At 45.0% G+C, this 17,554-nt stretch overlaps 1 protein-coding gene across 14 annotated transcripts in view; it reads right to left on the bottom strand.

Moving 5' to 3' along the window:
* The window catches only part of Ablim3 (actin binding LIM protein family member 3), a 115,429-nt gene that overhangs the window by 53,092 nt on the left and 44,783 nt on the right, over window positions 1-17,554 (bottom strand). For all 14 annotated transcript variants that reach the window (XR_012910275.1, XR_012910279.1, XR_012910277.1 and 11 more), the window contains 2 exons: window positions 4,279-4,462; window positions 2,528-2,640 (listed from right to left, as the gene is read on the bottom strand). Coding sequence is in view for 8 of the 14 variants with exons in the window: in XM_075968503.1 (XP_075824618.1) it covers window positions 2,528-2,640; window positions 4,279-4,462 (297 nt within the window). In the remaining 6 variants the exon portion in view is untranslated. The remainder of the gene's footprint in view (window positions 1-2,527; window positions 2,641-4,278; window positions 4,463-17,554) is intronic.

Here is a 17,554-nt window from a genome sequence, read left to right as displayed (position 1 = left end):
CTGATGGCGGTTGTGAGGATGTTGGTGCTGGTGCTTCTCCTGCTAGCGATTCTTCTTTATGAGATCTATGAGGAGGTGGTTTTATTTTTCCATATGATAACTTGATTTTTCCCTCTTGACAGTTCATGACTATATTCCTCAGAGTAAACATTATTCTTGCTTTTCTAGAACATATCCACCCTGCAGAGATGAAACTTCACACGCTCGTATAGCTTGAGAAAAGACTAAGTTCTTTGTCCATTTCCCTTCCCCTGGTTTGTTTTTCTCCATCGTTCAGATCTGGCTTTAGTTCTCTCTATTCCTTGGGTGCTCAGGAGACATTCTCTGTGCCCTCTGGTCAGGGATTCCATGCATTTGTAGCACAGTCAGTGATTTATCGTGGGAGAAAATACTTCAAGGAAATCTCTGTGGATCCATGGGTGAAGGCCTTTATTTCTGCGATAAGCCAAAGACCTTGGTTCCCCTGGAAGCTGCCCATGTGCTCACTTGTTTTTTCTTTTTATTCCCTAACTTTCCCGCATTTTTCTCACTATCCCAATCTGCAAAATTATAGAGGAGACATTTCAGGATCTCTTTGTTAGAAATCTCTTTTAGAATGTTCCCATATTAGACGTTCGCTCAGTTGAGAAAGCCTGTTTCTTGTCCGAGACCCCAGTGCACACACAGTGCACACACACAGAAACACACAGTGCACATGAGAGAATTGACACTGGACCTAAGAATCTTATTCTCAATGCTCCTTTGATGTGTTTTCTACATTAAACTTGGAGGAAGCCAGCCTTTCTACTTGCTGTAAGCGAATACCAGAGAAAAACAATTTAAGGGAGAAAAGAGTCCTTTTGGCTGGTGGTTTTGAGTTGTTTCAGCCTGGTTACGGTGGGCCATTTGTCATCTCAAAGGATGACATCCTAAAGGATTCACCAGCATAAAGGGTGCTGCTGCCCACACTCAGGGTGAATCTCCCCCTTTAATTAACCCTCTGATTTGTAGTCATGCTAAGGGGCATCTAAACAGTTATGTTAGCTTGATCCCTGTGCAGGAACACAGCACTTTGCACAACACCCTGCGAGGATGGTAAAGCAGCCCATTATTATTTCATAGCTGGGGAAATCAAGTCTGAGGGAGGCTACCAGACCATTCGTCTCCTGCAGAAGGTTGGCAGCCTCACAACTCAAGCTTGCTTCCCTCTGTACTCCACACTTGGGACCGCTGGCCTCTGGACTCCAAAGAAGACAAGCCACAGAGCCACAGCCCTTACCCCAAGCTTCAGTCTTTTTGGCATGGGAACGTTATTTCAAAGAGTTATGAAGGCTACCTGAGTGCACACTCAGCCGCCTCAAGAGAAAACCTGGCCAGCGCAATAGATCGTTCTTGAGTATCATCAAGGACACTGGAGGAAGAGCCCTGAGCATCACATCCCAGGAAAGGATCTGACTCCACTGAAAGGAAGGGCAGGCACGGGAGGGAGCCCATTCCTTGCCTCTCCCATCAGCCCGCTATGGCTAGGCGGACTGTAATGGAGCCCCTGGGAGCTGAGGGCTGCTGATGCGGAGGCTTCTTGGCTCACCCTCCTTGGTGTGATGCATCTGCAGCATGCTGACTGTGCTGGTGCCATGGCTGGCTGCCTCTGTTCCCACACAGTAATGCAGCACAGGAGGCTAATGGGTTTTCATTGATTCTCTTGATGGGGCCAGCCAGGGTGTCATATAACATGAAAGATCACTGGAGCTCAGTGTGGCTTAGGAGAACCAGGGGGCTGGGTCTGTGTGTGCTTGTGGGTGCAGGCAGGCAGTCCACAGCTCTCTAAGGGCATCTAGGAACAGTGATGTAAACATCTGGCCACTACACACACTTGAATGGGTGGACTGTGCAGCGTAGCGTAGAACTGCTCTAAGACACACTCTCAACTCTCAATCTATACTTCCCCTTCAAATCTGTGGCTGGATAAAATATACCATTATGTGGGCATGGTGGATGCCTTTCTCATGACAAGATGTTATTCTCAACCTTAGGAACAGCTGAGGAATCACCCACAAAGCTCACGCAGAATGATAGCACCAGATTCCATTCTCTCAGGTTCAAGATGAGCCCAGAAATCTGTCTTTTCACAAGCTGATGATCCACAAGGCTGACACAGTGGTCTTGGAATCATACTCCGCGAGGCACCAGCACGGCCTGTAGGGTTTATTTCCAGGGCATTCCTGACTTCTTTCATGAGCTTTAACTGCAACTGCTTAATGGAGCTTCTAAAAATTAAGAACTACTGGTAACAAAACACCTGATCGACCGAACCCAGCTCGTCCTGGAAAAGAGCTACTCAAGTAGCTGGCCGGTGGCTCAGGCATCACAACATATAGCAAAGTAACCCGTCTTCCCCGAGTTGTGCTGTGGAGCCTGTGTCTGGGCTGTATGTTAACTGGGTCATGCTTCAGTATCCATGGAGGGTGGGACCCTTCCCTGCTTCCCTTCAGGACAGAGTCCTTGGGAGGACAGCGCTCATAGACAGGTGCCTGTGGGGAGGACTCACGGCTTGGTCCGCGGATCTTGATGGGCTTACTGCTGGTCATGGACTGGGAGCACGTCTGGCAGACACATTCTTTACCACTGAAGGTCACCTTGTCTCCAATCGGGAAAGGCTTCCTGCAAGGAAATGAGGAAGAGAGTCGGTTTCTCCTGCCTGAAGTTCCGGTGGCTACTGCTGACTGGCAAAGCCTGGGCTTGGGTATTCTCTAAGATGTGTAGCTTGCTTTCTAAAGCATCCAGCATGGCAAGTGCCATTCAGAACGACAGTCTGGCTAAAGCACTCAGGATCTAGGGGGCCAGAACCGGATGATGCGTTAGGCTATTTATATCACGTGACAGCGGTAAGTCATACTGTGGCTGTGAGCACATGCTCCCCAGCTGTAATGGAGAGGCAACTCCCCTGCTCAAAGTGTTTGTCCTGTCTCTATGTATCAAGAGACCATGTGGGCCCCAAAGTTGCCAATTCCTCCTTTTCGCTATATGGACAGTTCTTAAAACACTCTTCCTAATGAGAAGATTATCATTCTCCACACACCACTCCCGCCTCCTCCTCTGTGTTTGTTCAGTTTCTCCAGGCAGGGGGTCTCAAGCTCATACATCTGTCTGCCCAGCCAATGACAAAGGACTCACAGATCTCCAGTACCGCCAACGAAGTTGAGTGGCTGCTTTTGCTTATAAGGCGTGGGGTACCTGTCACATGTGTGCGCTCTGAGTTTAGGTCCTAGCAAGTGGCCCCACTTGTCTTTTTATCCACAACTTGGGACACTTGGAGCGAAATCTGGGGTGGGAATTAGGGTAATTATATCCTCACTGTTCTGATTTGTTATGATTTTTACACAGCCATTAGTCAGAAATTCTAACTGGTTACTCTATTTGGCAACTAACCAGTGATGATTTTACAGGGGAAAATAATTAATCAATACTTTCTTTTCCCAAATAAAAATACACATGTACTCAAATCATATTTTGCTTATGACTTAATCAGAGATGGCCATTAAATTTTAACACATTTGTGGGCAGGGCTGAGGTTGCCTTCATTTTGTTTCCATCTCCTTAATGTGGTGCTTGGCATGCGGCAGGGCCTTGGTGTGCATTGCTAAATTAACACGTGGTTGAGCTGTCTGGCAGGGAAGTGGGCAGAGAGGAGCCATCCTGAGAGTGGTTGGAAGGCTGTCACAGTGGGAAAAGCAGGCACAGCGCAGGCCGGTCACCGGCCACAGGTTCTGCACACACCCTATCTGTCATCTTCACAAAACCAACGAGGCTGCAGTGGATTTGACCTCCACTACTGAGGCTTACACAGATGAGGCCAGATACTGGGTCATTCTTTCAGCCAGAGATAGTGTTGGGAGGATGGAGGAAGGCTATCGGCAGACACCCTTGTGCTGCCTGAGGATGAGAGTGTAGAAGCCTGGGCCAGATAGCTTTTTGGCTTCCAGACTAATTTCTGAGGGATAAGGTCCTTGGTGGTGGGTTTTTTTTTTTTTTTTTTGGAAATGAAATGCTGCTGATCATGGTGTTTGGATCCTTTTCCTGCTGTCATCATAGGTCAAACCAGTGCTTTACATCAGACAAGATGGCATCTAGCTGCCGGACGTTTTGAAACCCGCGGCCCTACCAGAGCAGTCCATCCTCAAGTTTCCAGAAACCCAGGGCCTAGTATAAGGCCTATATGCTCCTGAGTTGCCTGGAGATGGCCATGTCTTCCTCTCCTCTGGGGCCTACCCAGTATCCCTGGTCCCCTGGGGTACTCACCTGCACAAGCTGCACACGAAGCACTTAGGGTGGTAGGTGCGGCCCAGCGCGGAGATGACCTCACCCGTGATGAAGTCCCGGCAGCTATCACAGCGGGTACCGTAGAGCTGCTGGTAGTCCTGGGTGCAGATGTACTCCTGGTTCTTGAAGAAGAAACCCGACTGGGCCAGGCCGCAACCACACACTTGGAGGAACAAAGGAAGAAACAGTGCAGGTTGAGTCTGGGAGAATCAGTAGGCAGAAGGTCCTTCCTGGGGGAAAGGCTGGTGTCTGACTTTATCATCAGGAGCCATAGGGTGGTGACATGTCAGAGCTCACGGGCCTTTGGGTCATCTGTATCAGATCATATAGCGCTCTTCAGAGGTAGATGTGTGAGTCTGGTTTGGACTCCCAGGCCTGGGTTTGCACACAACTCAGTTGCTACTGATGTATATTCCTTGGGGATCATGGCTATTGTACAGTCTTTTCAACACACTGAATTTCAAGGCCTTGGGACTCTCAACATGCCATGGAGCTGGTGGTATCATGAATCTGAGAAAGCAACACTCATTGAAAAAAAAAATCCTCTGGGAGACTGCTATATGCCTGACTCTCAACCAGGTCAAGAGCAATGTGGAGACTGCCAGAGCTCCAAATCCTTAACAGGAGATAATTGGGTTGGCAATGGGATGGCAAATGTGAGGTGTCTGGTTGGTTCTTGCTGCAGACAATAGCAGGGTTGGTTTGTTTCTAGGCGTGGATGCAAAATACCCAATCCCTGAACTGCAAAGAGGCAAATGTGTCTCCAGAGAGACAGTGCCATGCATTATGGGTGATGTGGCCATTGCGTAGGTAGGGACAGTGGGGAAAAGGAAGAAACCGGGTCAGTGTGGAGGGAGGAACTATGAGAAGACCCTTGGCTCAGGTGGCGTCCACGTGAAGCACGGACAACATGAAATACAACAGAGCACAGACGCAGGAAGCCGCCAGGCACAGATGTACCCGGTGGGACTGGGACACAGCAGAGTCTGAGGGAGTGAAGGGAAGGCACACAGGAAAAGATGGTTTCAGCCCACTGGGAGGAAGGCAACAGTCCCATTTAAGAAGTTCAGATTCTGCATATGTGGGATAGCTCCTGGGTTGGGAGTACTAGGGGTGAGGCGAGATATCCCAGAGGCCACAAAACAATGCTGGCTTTTGCCATTGCTCTTGGTCAGCCACCAGAACTCGATGGCTCATCCTATTGCTGAAAACAACGCACACTTTGGTCATGGGACTCAGAGAAATCAAGTCGATATTGACTGGGAAGTGTTCTCCTGCCTGGCACTGTATGGAAATAAAGAGCAGTTAGGTAGGAGAAAAACATGTGGATGCATAGGTATCCGAACAACCAAATTTATGGGGGAGCAAGCCCCATCAAAGGAATCTGCTGTGTGGGAATAAGATTCCTCAATAGGAAGTTCATTTATGAAACGAACGTGATAAGCTATGGAAAGAGGCTGTTTCTTCCATGGAAACGAAAGAGTCTCAGAGACAATGAAACCATAGCAAGCAGAAGAAGATGCCAGTTCAGCCAAAAGCAGAATGGGTCAGTCAGGAATCATAGGAAGGTAACTGGACAGGCCCCTGGGTCCCGTGTCTAGTTCCCCTTGTCTGCACCTATCTGAAGACTGTCTGGTAGCCTGGGTTTCCACATGGGCTGCCATTGGGTGGAAAAGGCCTTGACAACACAGCTAGCCTAAAGAGTTACAGTTCTCTGTATAGTACCCGGCAGGTACTCTGGCTTTTGGCACCCGTTCCCTGAGGATTTGGGTGGCTAAAAGGCGGCTCTCTCAAGCCTGGCCAGTGGTAGGGAAACTAACAGAATAGTTTCCAAGCCCGTCGATCTGCGGAGCCAGCTTTTCATGGGTGACATCACCTCAGCAAACACTATTTCATTACTGAGAGTTCTGCAAAAGGAGCCGGGCTGGAAATGGGAGAGCCTTTCAGAGGTGAGCAAACATGCCTCGCAAGTGTTTGCTTGCTTCTGTAGGCTGGCAGCAGGCTTAACAGACAGTGGGGGATGGGCTCACCCGGGAATCAGATCACCAGGCCCTAGTCTCATCCTTGCCACTAAGTCTCTGGATGACCATGAACTTGGCCTTCTCCTTCCTGGGGCCTCAGTTTATTTCTGTGCCAACTGAAAAGGCTGACAATTTAGAACTGACCTCCTGTGGGCCCACGAGAAAGACTTGGGGCTTGCTGTGTGTCTGAGCATTTTGAATTTAGTCTGAAGTCTTGCTGGGCGGATGGTGGAGACAGTGGTGACAGGAAGCCAGGAAGGGCTCAATTTTCAGGCACCGTGAAAATTCGTCCTCTCAAACAATACCTGGCCTTGGGAGCAGGCAGAAGCAGAGCACAGGCTGTTCTGGGCACGCAGGTGGTAGATCAATTGCTTCATGGAATTAGTTGGGTCATGGCTTACTACCTCATTGGAAACAGCTCCTGTTTTTCCCTTCTTTTTTTTTTCTCCTTTGTTTTCTCTGCCAGCTCCACCTCCAGAGTCATCTCTCCCAGTGGAGAAAACCAGGAGGCCATGAGAAAACTCGGAACAATCAGTTCCTTCATTTCCTCCAAGGAGCTTGAGGAGGAAGTTTCTGGTAGGAAGGATGTAAAAGTTGATAAGAATCTTAGGGACTCCTGGAAATACAGTAGGGAGTAGGGATGGGGGGCAAGGAGCAAAAAGGAGCGGCACAGCAGGTACGGATGAGGCCAGGTGGAGCCTCACACATGGCACGGGCTACGTGAGAATGAGTACACCTGGATAGTCATTATGTGTGCATGCGCATGCACACACACACACACACCACATGTAAAAGTCTGATGATTTAAAAAAAAAAAGACAACTACTTGGGTCTGGGGAGATGACTCTGGGTAAAGCTACTGCTCCCCAGGCAGGAGGACCTGAGTTTGGATACTCAGAACTCATGTGAAGCTAGCCCAATGGAGCGGATCTGTAACCCCAGCACTCTTACAGGGAAATGGGAGGTATAGACAGCTGGCCTGGAGTATGTATGAACAAGGTAGAAAATGACCTCTGACCTCTACTTGGGGAGATTCACACACTCTGTTTTTTCTCCTCCACTCAAAGATAAACACAAAATCAAAGCAGATCATATGGCTGGGCAGTAAGAAAGGCAGATGACCCAGTTAAAAATGCTTGTGGAAAATGCACATGAATGTTATCTGTGGACACACTGCCTGGAAGTCTCTCTCACGCACAGCCACAGCAGATGCCCAAGAGAAATGTACCTCTCAGGTGTTGCATAGTTTTAAGGTCCCTCCCTCTTCTGTAGCTCCTTTGTGAGGTGAGGGATTAGCTTGTTACTAGGGAGATGCTGGGTCTAGGACTCTGACAGAGAAATCAAGACGGTCAAGACTAGATTTTCTGAAATTTCAAGATTAGAGTTAGAAGGGCCTGGAGGGCAATTTAATTCAATATTTAAAACATTTTAATTGTGAAATATGTAACACAGAGGAGAAATACATCTGTACAGTTTAAGGAATAATTCAAGTTTGTACCCACACGCCTGTCCCAAGTTTCTGAACTAGGACATTCTTGGCACCTGAGAAACCTGTCTGTAGCCCCCCCATCCCCCGATAGCGCCCCCTTTCCGCAGGTCACTGATTGGGTTTTTATTAACCCTTTACTTTGTAGGCTACCATTTATGATCTATCCACACATAACAGGTCACTTAGTACAGCCTGTGTCTGATGTTGTCACTGCTGGACCCTTTTGCGTGTATCCTGTGCCTGCTCAGTCTCTGGGGGCTGTGTAGAAGTCACGTAGGGTGGATGCAGCTGCAGAGGCTGTCGCATGGCTGAGAACCAGCTTTGGCAAGTGCTGCTCCTACGACACTGCTGCTAGGAGCCTCGCTATCTGCCTTCTAGTTTTCCCTTCTTTTTCCTAATCGATGTTCCCACCAGCAGATCCCATAGATCCTCATTTTTACCAATAGATACTTGGGGAGACCTGAGTTTTCAACATAACATATGTGAAATGGTATCAGAGTGTGACTTTAAATTTCATTTTCCTGATGATTAGTGAATTCGAGAATGCCTTCCTATGTTTATGGGCCGTTTGTGTTTCTTGCATGGTAAAAAGGCTAAAATCTTTCACCCACTGAAGCTTTAAGCGGTGTTTTAGCTCAGAAATGAATCCCTTTCAATTTGCCACCGTTGACACCTGTAGTGCCGGTCTTCTCACTTTATGTCTTCAGATGAAGTCACATCCTCAGATTTTTTTTCCCCCGGGGCTGTGTGTGTGTGAGAAAGAGTTTATTTAGCTTATAACCCCAGGTTATGGTCCATCACTGTGGAGGAGTCAAGTCAGGTACTCAGGCAGCATCACAAACATAATCACATCCACAGCCAAGAGCAGAGAGAACAAAATGCACCCACCTTTCCCAGCTTGCCTGTGCTTAGTACCCAGGACTAAGTAGCCCGTGAGTTTTCTTCACTCTTATACAGGGTCCACCCAAGAATTGGTGTCTCCCACATGCTGGGTAGGTCTATCCATGTCAGTTAACAATCAAGACAAACCCCATAGACATAGCCTCAGGTCAAGCTGATCTAGACAGATCCTCACTGTGACCCCCTCTAAGGTGATCCTATATTGTAACAAATTAACTGTTAAAATTACCCAGAGCAACATGTGTCCTGAAGATGCTCAGCCATGAGCTTTATCAAGGAGACTCTGGCACACAAGCTCAGTTTTTACTCTGTCAATTCCCCATTGTTTTCTTTATGGCTTGAACGCTCTGTATCCCATTTAAGAAATGCTTCCCTACTCCGAAGCCCTAAAAGGATGCCTCGATGTTGATTTCCAGAAGTTTGGTTGTGCTCTCCATATGGCTGCAGTCCACGCATCTGGGATCGACATTAGTGAGGGCTATACGGTAGGGATTCAGTTTCCCCCCACATGGAGAGTTAATCACGCCTGTGTTGTTTATGAAGCAGCCTAATTGTTCTCCAGTGATCAGCAACAGACCTGTTTCCTTGTGTGCTTTGTTCTGGTTCTATATTCAGTTCTGCTGGCCTATCTACGGGTCCTTAGACCACGACCCCGTGTGTCAGTAACGTACACACTAACAATAAATGGTGAAGGCTGGTGGGATGTGGGCAATCACAGACCTTTTGCCAAGAATTCAATTTTAACAGACTCTTAATTTCCATCGAAAACTTTATGTAATATACTAGAATTGCTTTATATTGATAATTTATCCAGTATGGCACTGTCATCTTAAATTTATTTATTTTTTGATGCATTTATGTTATTTTGTATGTATGGGTCTGCTTGCATGTATGTCTGTGTACCACGTGCATGCCTGGTGTCCTCAGAGGTGAAAAGAGGCATCAGATCCTCCAGAACTAGAGTTACAGATGGTTGTATAGGTGCTGGGAACCAAATTCTGGTCTGCAAGAGCAACTAGTGCTCTAAACCACTGAGCCATCTTTCCAGTGGGTCACCTGTCCTCTGAAGGTCGCTAAAGTTTGGGTTTTGGTGGCTGTACCTTGTGGCTCTGATTAACCTGTTCCCCTCTTTATACTTCTGTGGCTTGATAGTTAAGTCTAGAAGAGCCAATAGATGCTTGGTTCATTGCACTTTTATGGTTTGGGGTGGGGATAGAATTGACCATTGACTACCACTGTCTTGATACATCTCTTCGTCAGAGCTTTGCAAACTTAAGATAGTCCACTTATCCAGTTCTTTGCTACTGACCCTCCTTTTCTTTTGCAAAGAGGTTTTAACTACAGCTCCAGTGGTTCAGTATCTTAGGGAGCTACAGAATCACTCAGTTTTAAACATTGTTTTAAAGTAACTTTTAGTAAGTTTTGCTTTGACAGGATCAGTTTTTTAACCCAGGTTTTGCAATCTGTTGTTCTGAACTGTCGGGAGCACATTGTGTTTCCACTATGGCAGCACACACAGCATCTTAGTGCTTGACTTTAACATGTGCCTATTTCTCCTTCCTACATTAGTGACTTTTCAGTCATGTTGTCTATTTAACTTGTTTTTGTAGAGAACTCACTTCGGCTTTCTTCACCTGTGCTTTCTGTCTACTCCTTCCTTCCTTCCTGCTGTTTCCCTCATTCTCACTTTTAGAGTGGGGTATTTGGCTCACTAATGTTCAAATTTCTTTTCCTGTTATGATTATTTAAGGCTATTGCTGTTATCTTTTGCCACTTAACACTTTCTACCATAAGTATTTTATACATCATATCTTTTCCTCTTATCACTGCAAAGTATTTTCTATTTTCCATCAAGATTTTGCTAAGCTTTGCATCTTGCATCTCTCTTTTCTTCCATCTCAGGGTCCCTTCCCTTCTGCCTACAGAACACACTCCAAAATTTCAGTTCATGAGGATCTGTTGAAACCAAATCCAGTTTTTGCCAAAAACTGTTCCTTGAGCAGTCTTAATGACACACAATTCCATACTATAAAATTCAGCTATTTAAAATGTATAACTCAGTCATATTTAGTATACTTTAGTATATTTGGTATTTTCTTCACATCCAAAATACTCCATACACCCATTAAAATCAGTACTTACATTTCTTCAACTGCTTCCACTCAGTAATCTTGCTTATTCTGACTATTTCATATATGCAGATTGAAATATGTATTTGTGTAGTCTTTCCTGCATGTTCCAAAGGTTGGAGAATGTATTTCATTCCTTTTTTTATTGCTGAGTAATATCTTATTGTATAGGCAAAATGTATTTTATTTATGAGTTCGTCAGCTGATGGATATTTGATAGTCCCTTTTTTGTTCAACCACTACGAGTAGTACTGCTATGAACATCATGTCTAATACTTTGAGTGAAAACATTTTCGCCTGTTTTTGTATGTGCGCATGTGTATGTGTTTGTGTATGTGGGGGACATCAGTCCCTGTGTGTATGGCACGGGTGTGGTGGTCAAAGCACAACCTTGGCTGTTGCTCCTTAATTGTCTTCTAGCTTTTGTTTGGCCTGCACAAGGCAGGCTAGCTGGTGCATGAGCTCCTAGCAGTCCACCTGTCTCCCCTTCCCATCTCGCCACCACTTGGAGTAGCTGCATTTTACATGGGGTTGGGGGATCCCGTCTTCACTCTTGGCAATCATTTCCTCAGACTCTGCTTTCATTTTTCCTTAAAATGAAAATCACCCAGGAGTGGAATTTTGAATTCTAGGCTTGACTTAACCTTCTGAGGAACTGTCAGACAGTCTCTAAGACAGCACAGTTGTTTCTATTCCCACCAACAGTACCAAGGGTCACAGTGTCTCTGCATCCTCCTCAACACTTGTATTGGGATTGTCTGATTTTAGCCATCCTTTGTATGGGAACTTGTGTGCACTGTGGTTTGATTTGCTGCCTTTGGATTCTACTGATCTTGGGCATTTTTATGGGATATTTGTATAACTTCTATGGAGAAATGTCATTTCCTTGGTCCATTTTGACACTGGGTTAACATTTTTATCATTACATTATAAAAATTCCTTACATAGCTTGAGCAAAGTGTTTGAGTAGATATCTAATAAGTAATTATTTTCTTCCATTTGGGCCCTGTAAGGAGTGGTATTAGTCCCTGTATAAAGAGCTCTCTCTCCTTCCCTTCCTATCCACCTTTTCTCTACGATGCAGAGAGACTTAATATGGTGGCTTCCTGCAAGCCAGGAGGAGTTCCCATTAAAGCCCAACATGTCCTGATTTTGTACTATTAATTTTTTCAGAAATGTCAAAAAAAATTTCTGTTTTTAAGTAACTCAGTCAATGGTATTGTTGTGACAACTGGAGGTGACTTGACATTGTATTAGGTTGATCCAATTGAAATTCAAGCTATTTTAGCAGCATTATCTGTTCACATTCTTAAGGGTGTACTTAAGTCAGGCATGGTTGCTTACTCCTTAATCCCAGCTCTTGAGAGGCAGAGGCAGGTGGATATCTGTGAGTTCGAGGTCAGCTTTATCTAGATAGCGAGTTATAGCCAGGGCTACAAAATGAGACCTTGTCTCAAAAAAGAAAAAAACCAGGGGTGTATTTTGGAGCATAAAACTAAGCTTTGATGATGTTTAATTTGCCTGTTTTTTTCTCTGCTGAGTCTCCTTTTTATATTGTCTGAGAAGCTGGTACCCTGCTCAAGGTCACAACGATTTATTCATCTATTATCTCTTTAAAATTTTACAGTTTAGCCCATATGTTTGTCTTTGAATAATTTTGAGTTAATTTTTATATGTTTGTATGAAACAGTCTATTTTCTGTCTTTTTTTTTGTCTGTGAATATTCAGTTTTCCTGGAACCGTTTATAGAAAGACCCGTTTTTCTCTATTGAATTATTTTAGCACCCTTGTTGAAAATAAACTGGCCATACATATGAAGGTTTATTTCTGGACACGTGATTCTATTCTATCGATTGGTATGCCAAGCCCTGTGCTATCACCACACTGCACGGTTATTAGCTTTATTCGTGGCAAGTTTGAAAAGTGAGAAGTGCGGGTCCTCAGTGTTCATTTTCATTGTTTGCTCTTTGTAAATTGATGTGAATTTTATGGACTGATTTGTGCTGTCTCGAAGTGCATATGCGGAAGCTTTACCCTCTGCCCTGATGGCATCTGGGGGTGTAGTTGCCGTAGGATAATTAGGTTTAGTTTTGATGGGGCCTTGAGAGTAGAGCCCTGTGTAAGCAGTGGTATTAGTCCCTGTATAAAGAGCTCTCTCCCCTCCCTCCTTCCACCTTCTCTCTACCATGCAGAGAGACTTACTATGGTGGCTACCAAGTCAAGAGGAGTCCTCATTAGAACCCAACATGTCCTGATTTTATACTAATAATTTTTCAGAAATGTCAAAAAATAAATGTCTGTTTTTAAGTCACCCAGTCAATGTATTGTTGTGACAACTGGAGGGGACTAGACATTCTATTATGTTGACCCAGGTGAACTCGAGCTATCTTAGCAGCATTGTAGTCCAATTCATGAAGACGGAATGGCTTTCTGTGTGCTTCCGCATTTTCAAGCTGTCATAATTTTTATTTTTTTGTTATATTTGTTTGTATCTATTTGCTATTGTAAGCAGAATTTTTAAAAACTGTATTTATTGTGTGTTGCATGTGCGTGCATATGCATGACACAGTGCATGTGTGGAGGTCAGAGAACGCCTTATGGGAATCAGCTCTCCTTCCACCATGTGGGTTCCAGGGATTGAACTCAGATTGGCAGGTCTGTTGGCAAGTGCCTTTGCCCACTGGGACATTTCACCAGTCTGAATTGTTTCCTCAGCTTTATTTTGTTTTTAGCAGTGCCGGGAATTGAACTCATGCTAGGCAAGCGCTCTACTGCTGAGCTATTACATCTCTACCTCTCTCAAATTTACTTTCAGATTATCCATTGCCAGTGCATAGACACACAAATGGTTTGCAATATTGATCTGGTGTGCTGAAACATTTTATTTATCACTTCTAATAATTTTTTTTCATGCATCACATAGGTTTGGCTATACATGAGATCATGTTATCTGCAATAGAAACCATTTTCATCCTTTGTAGGGGAAGCCCCAGCCAATCACCTTCTTTGAAGGGCGGGTACCCCTTAGGCGAATGTTTACCTATAAATCTGGTGGGTGTGCTCCCCGCCTTCCCTTTTTATTTCCTGCTTGTCACTGAAACCCTGGTTTTGTAAGTTCTCCCCTTCTTCCCCTTAATAAAGCTGATATTAAAGCTATCCTGATAAATCCTATTTGCCGGTCGTTTATGCCCCTTCAATCCTTTCTTCTCTCTCTCTCTCTCTCTCTCTCTCTCTCTCTCTCTCTCTCTCTGGTTTTTGAGACAGGGTTTCTCTATGTAACAATCCTGGCTATTCTGGAACTCACTTGTAGACCAGGCTGGCCTCAAACTCACAGAGATCCTCCTGCCTCTGCCTCCTAAGTGCTGGGATTAAAGGCTTGTGCAACCACCACCCCAGCTCCTTTCTTCTCAATTTATATGCCTTTTGAATTTAATTTTTTTTTGCCTAACCCAGTATTTCATTGAGCATTAGTGGTGAGATCAGACATTCCCATCTTGTTTTTTATCATATAGGGAAAATTTTAGTCTTCCACCAGCAAGTATGACATTATATGTTGGGCTGCCTTTGTTCTAAAACAATGGTTTCTATGAATACATTACCCTACTTTGATGATTTTTTTCTTCCACTCCATGAAAGAACATCCTACTGTTTTCCGGCTTGCTTGTTGATATGAGAGCATCAACTGTCACCCTATCCGCCATTCAGATGCAGATGATCCGTCTCTGATTTCTGGTTACTTTTGGGATTACCGCTTTATGTTTGATGATCTGAGGTTTCATTCTGATGCGTGTAGGCTGCATCTTTCATATTTCCCTGCGGAGTTTTGTTAGACTGCCATAGATAATGTCTATTCTAATATGTAACAGTCTAGTCTCCACCGTTTCTCTCATTTCTCTCCTCCACGATTCGCAGTTTTGTCTCCGAGTTACTCATGTTTCTATGTTAATTCTTTGAGGTCTGGCATAAAGCTGAGCTTCTTCTGAAAGGATTATTATTTGCTTTTCCTGTTTGTCAAGTGTGAAACTTTGTTTTAAATTTCTGACCCTGGAAAACACCTGAATTCATCTGAACTGATCTACCGTCAAGATGGAGGCACCTCGGCATTCCCTGCCCTCTCCTATACTAAGCCATCAATACTACCTTTGAGCAGGACCAGTTACTGAAGAAACTCTTCAGCGTGCGCCCCTACTCTGACTGGGAGGCTTGCAAGGTCCTGGCCACCAGACTCAACCTGGAGGAGCAAGTTGAGACTTAGTTCTAATGATGCGAGCACAAATAGAAGCAGAAGGGCACCACGGAGCATGCGTTCTATCTTATTCTGGTCAGCCTGGCTCTGCTAGCTCACAATTGAGCCCTCCTCCTACCCTACCCAGCTCAGCCTCTGGCTCTACCTTTTACTAGTCATTTTACTGCCAGTGCCTACAAGGATGGAGAACCGGGGCCCTCTCCATCCACCCAAGAAGGTCTCCTTGCTGGCGAGTGAACACAGTTGCTTTTAATGGGGCCTGAGTGTGGGTCCAGGTGGGAGTCTTCCCGCGACAACCATACCCCCTGGCTCCTGGAAGTTCTGGGAATGTTAAGGAGGCTCGGCATCTGAGTAACAAGGCGGAATTGGTATGTCACTAATCTCCAAGGATTCCTGAATCTCTAGAGGAGGCCTTCTGCAGACCCTCACTGACAGGTGCCTGGCTGCAGCTTTCAGTGTTCTCTTCTGAGAGGGTTCATATCCCTGAAGCTGGCCCCAGACTTAATGTAGCCGAGATGACCTCCAACTCCTGGTCCTTTGCCTTCACCCTCTCCTTTTGGATTTTTGTTTTATTTTGTAGTTGTTTTGTTTCTGGCCTGATATCTGAAGCCTCCACCTCTCAGGTGCTAGGCTGCTCAACTGTTGGTGAGATTTTTGGTTGTTTAGATTTTTCCCCCCATTATTAGATCTTTTTTTTCCTCGCTTAGCATTCATCTTACTTTTAGTCAAGCCCCTCTCCTGTGAAGTTTCATGCACCACCTTGCCTTAGAGTTAGTTTTCTGGTGTGTTTCTGTGTGTTTATTAACACTTTTCAATTTGCTTTGTAGGGACCTGTTGGGCTTTCATTTCTATCCAAGGCATACTGAAAATAAAATTATTTATAGAAACTAAAAATATACTTTGAGTGATAAAATGTATATACAGTATGAGTATCATCCATGAATCATGTAAAGGATGGATTCTCAACAGCTGCATAGACATTTCAGTCCCTTGTATCCAGTAGGCAAGCTTCCTTGCTATCCTCTTTGCTGTTGTTTGAGAGCCATTTTCCCATGATGCACTGCGAGCAGGCCCTCGGCAGGACCTCTGCTGTATGGTTTCCTATTATATCCCAGCTTTGGTGTCTCTAGCATGGTCTGTTTCTCTCTATGATCCACTGAAGCTTGATGTCCCCAAGGCTTTGCACAAACCATCGTCGGGATGGAATCTGGCCCTGGCTCTTCCACCACCAGCTCCACTGACTGCTTCTGACCTCTGCCGGTTCCTTCCTTTTATCTCAGCACAGTACAACGTGTTGGGAGAGTTGCAAGGGGACTAGGTAGACATTTCAGAATTGCCTATTGAAGGCAGCGAATCTCCTTACTTGTTAGGGAAGGAAACCCAAATCCTGTCATTTGTTTTACCTCCAAGCAGCTGACCTAGAAATATTCAGAAAAAATAATGGTCTATTTTCCTCCTTGAAATCTTCGTCAAAGGAGACTCTATACCGCCTTTTGGGGATTGTGGATGTGGTCAAATGAGTCCCTTCTCTGCATTCACACCCTTGAGATCTGAGGCTTCAGATTTCCCCACAAGAGGCAAAGTTTCTCCAGGAGCTTGAGTCTGGCTTGGCTATTGGCTTGTTTTTGTCAACAGTAGGACATTAACAAGCATGGCCCAAGCTGGGGTGTGAAAGGTCTTGATGACTGAAGTGTATCCTCTTGTGCTTGGAGATCTGACACCACCACATGAAGGAGGCCAGGCCAGCCTGCTGGAAGCGAGAAGCCATGTGCAGGCACTGGTCCGGTCCGCGGTTACATTTTGTTAGGAGCAAAAGGTAACTGCTCACACTCTCTTCAGAACATCCATTGCAGAGACACATGACACATCCCTCCCTTAGGACATCTTTGTTGTTTTGAATTTCTGTCCTGCCCCTAATTTCTGAGATGTAAAAGTAGTCACTCACCAAAATACTGTATGGCTCAACTGCACTAAAGACTTTGCCAGTTCTCAATATAAGTATAAAATTTAAATTGCACAAATTAAGACATATTCTCTATATGCCTCTACAAACACATTGGAGAATATGAAATATATATATCTCAATACAAAGCCCAGTTGGATACATGAGGCTGAGGTAATTATTGATAAGGGGAGATCTGGAAGTTTCCATTGACCATATATTCCATATAAGTTACTGGTAAGAATTAAGTCCTTAAGAAATCAAGCCGGTATGAGTCCCATTGACAGAAACACAGTGCTTGTTATATTTGTCTGACCTGGAGAACTGTGATGCATTCTGGGGATCATGATTTAAGAATAACATTGACGACCTAGAGTGGATCAAAGAGGAAGCCTCACGATAACGACACAGGAGGGAGTCATTGCAGATGAGGCTCAGCTTGAGGACCTGTGATATAATTTGTCATGGGAAGACCTGGCTACGAGTATCTGAAGTGCGGTCACAGAGGACAGAGAACAAAAAGCACAC

This window comes from Microtus pennsylvanicus, chromosome 4, assembly GCF_037038515.1.
Source record: "Microtus pennsylvanicus isolate mMicPen1 chromosome 4, mMicPen1.hap1, whole genome shotgun sequence".
Classification (NCBI taxonomy): Eukaryota; Metazoa; Chordata; class Mammalia; order Rodentia; family Cricetidae; genus Microtus; species Microtus pennsylvanicus.
Note: the sequence above shows the minus strand (reverse complement) of the source record. Positions and strands in the feature narration are given on the sequence as shown.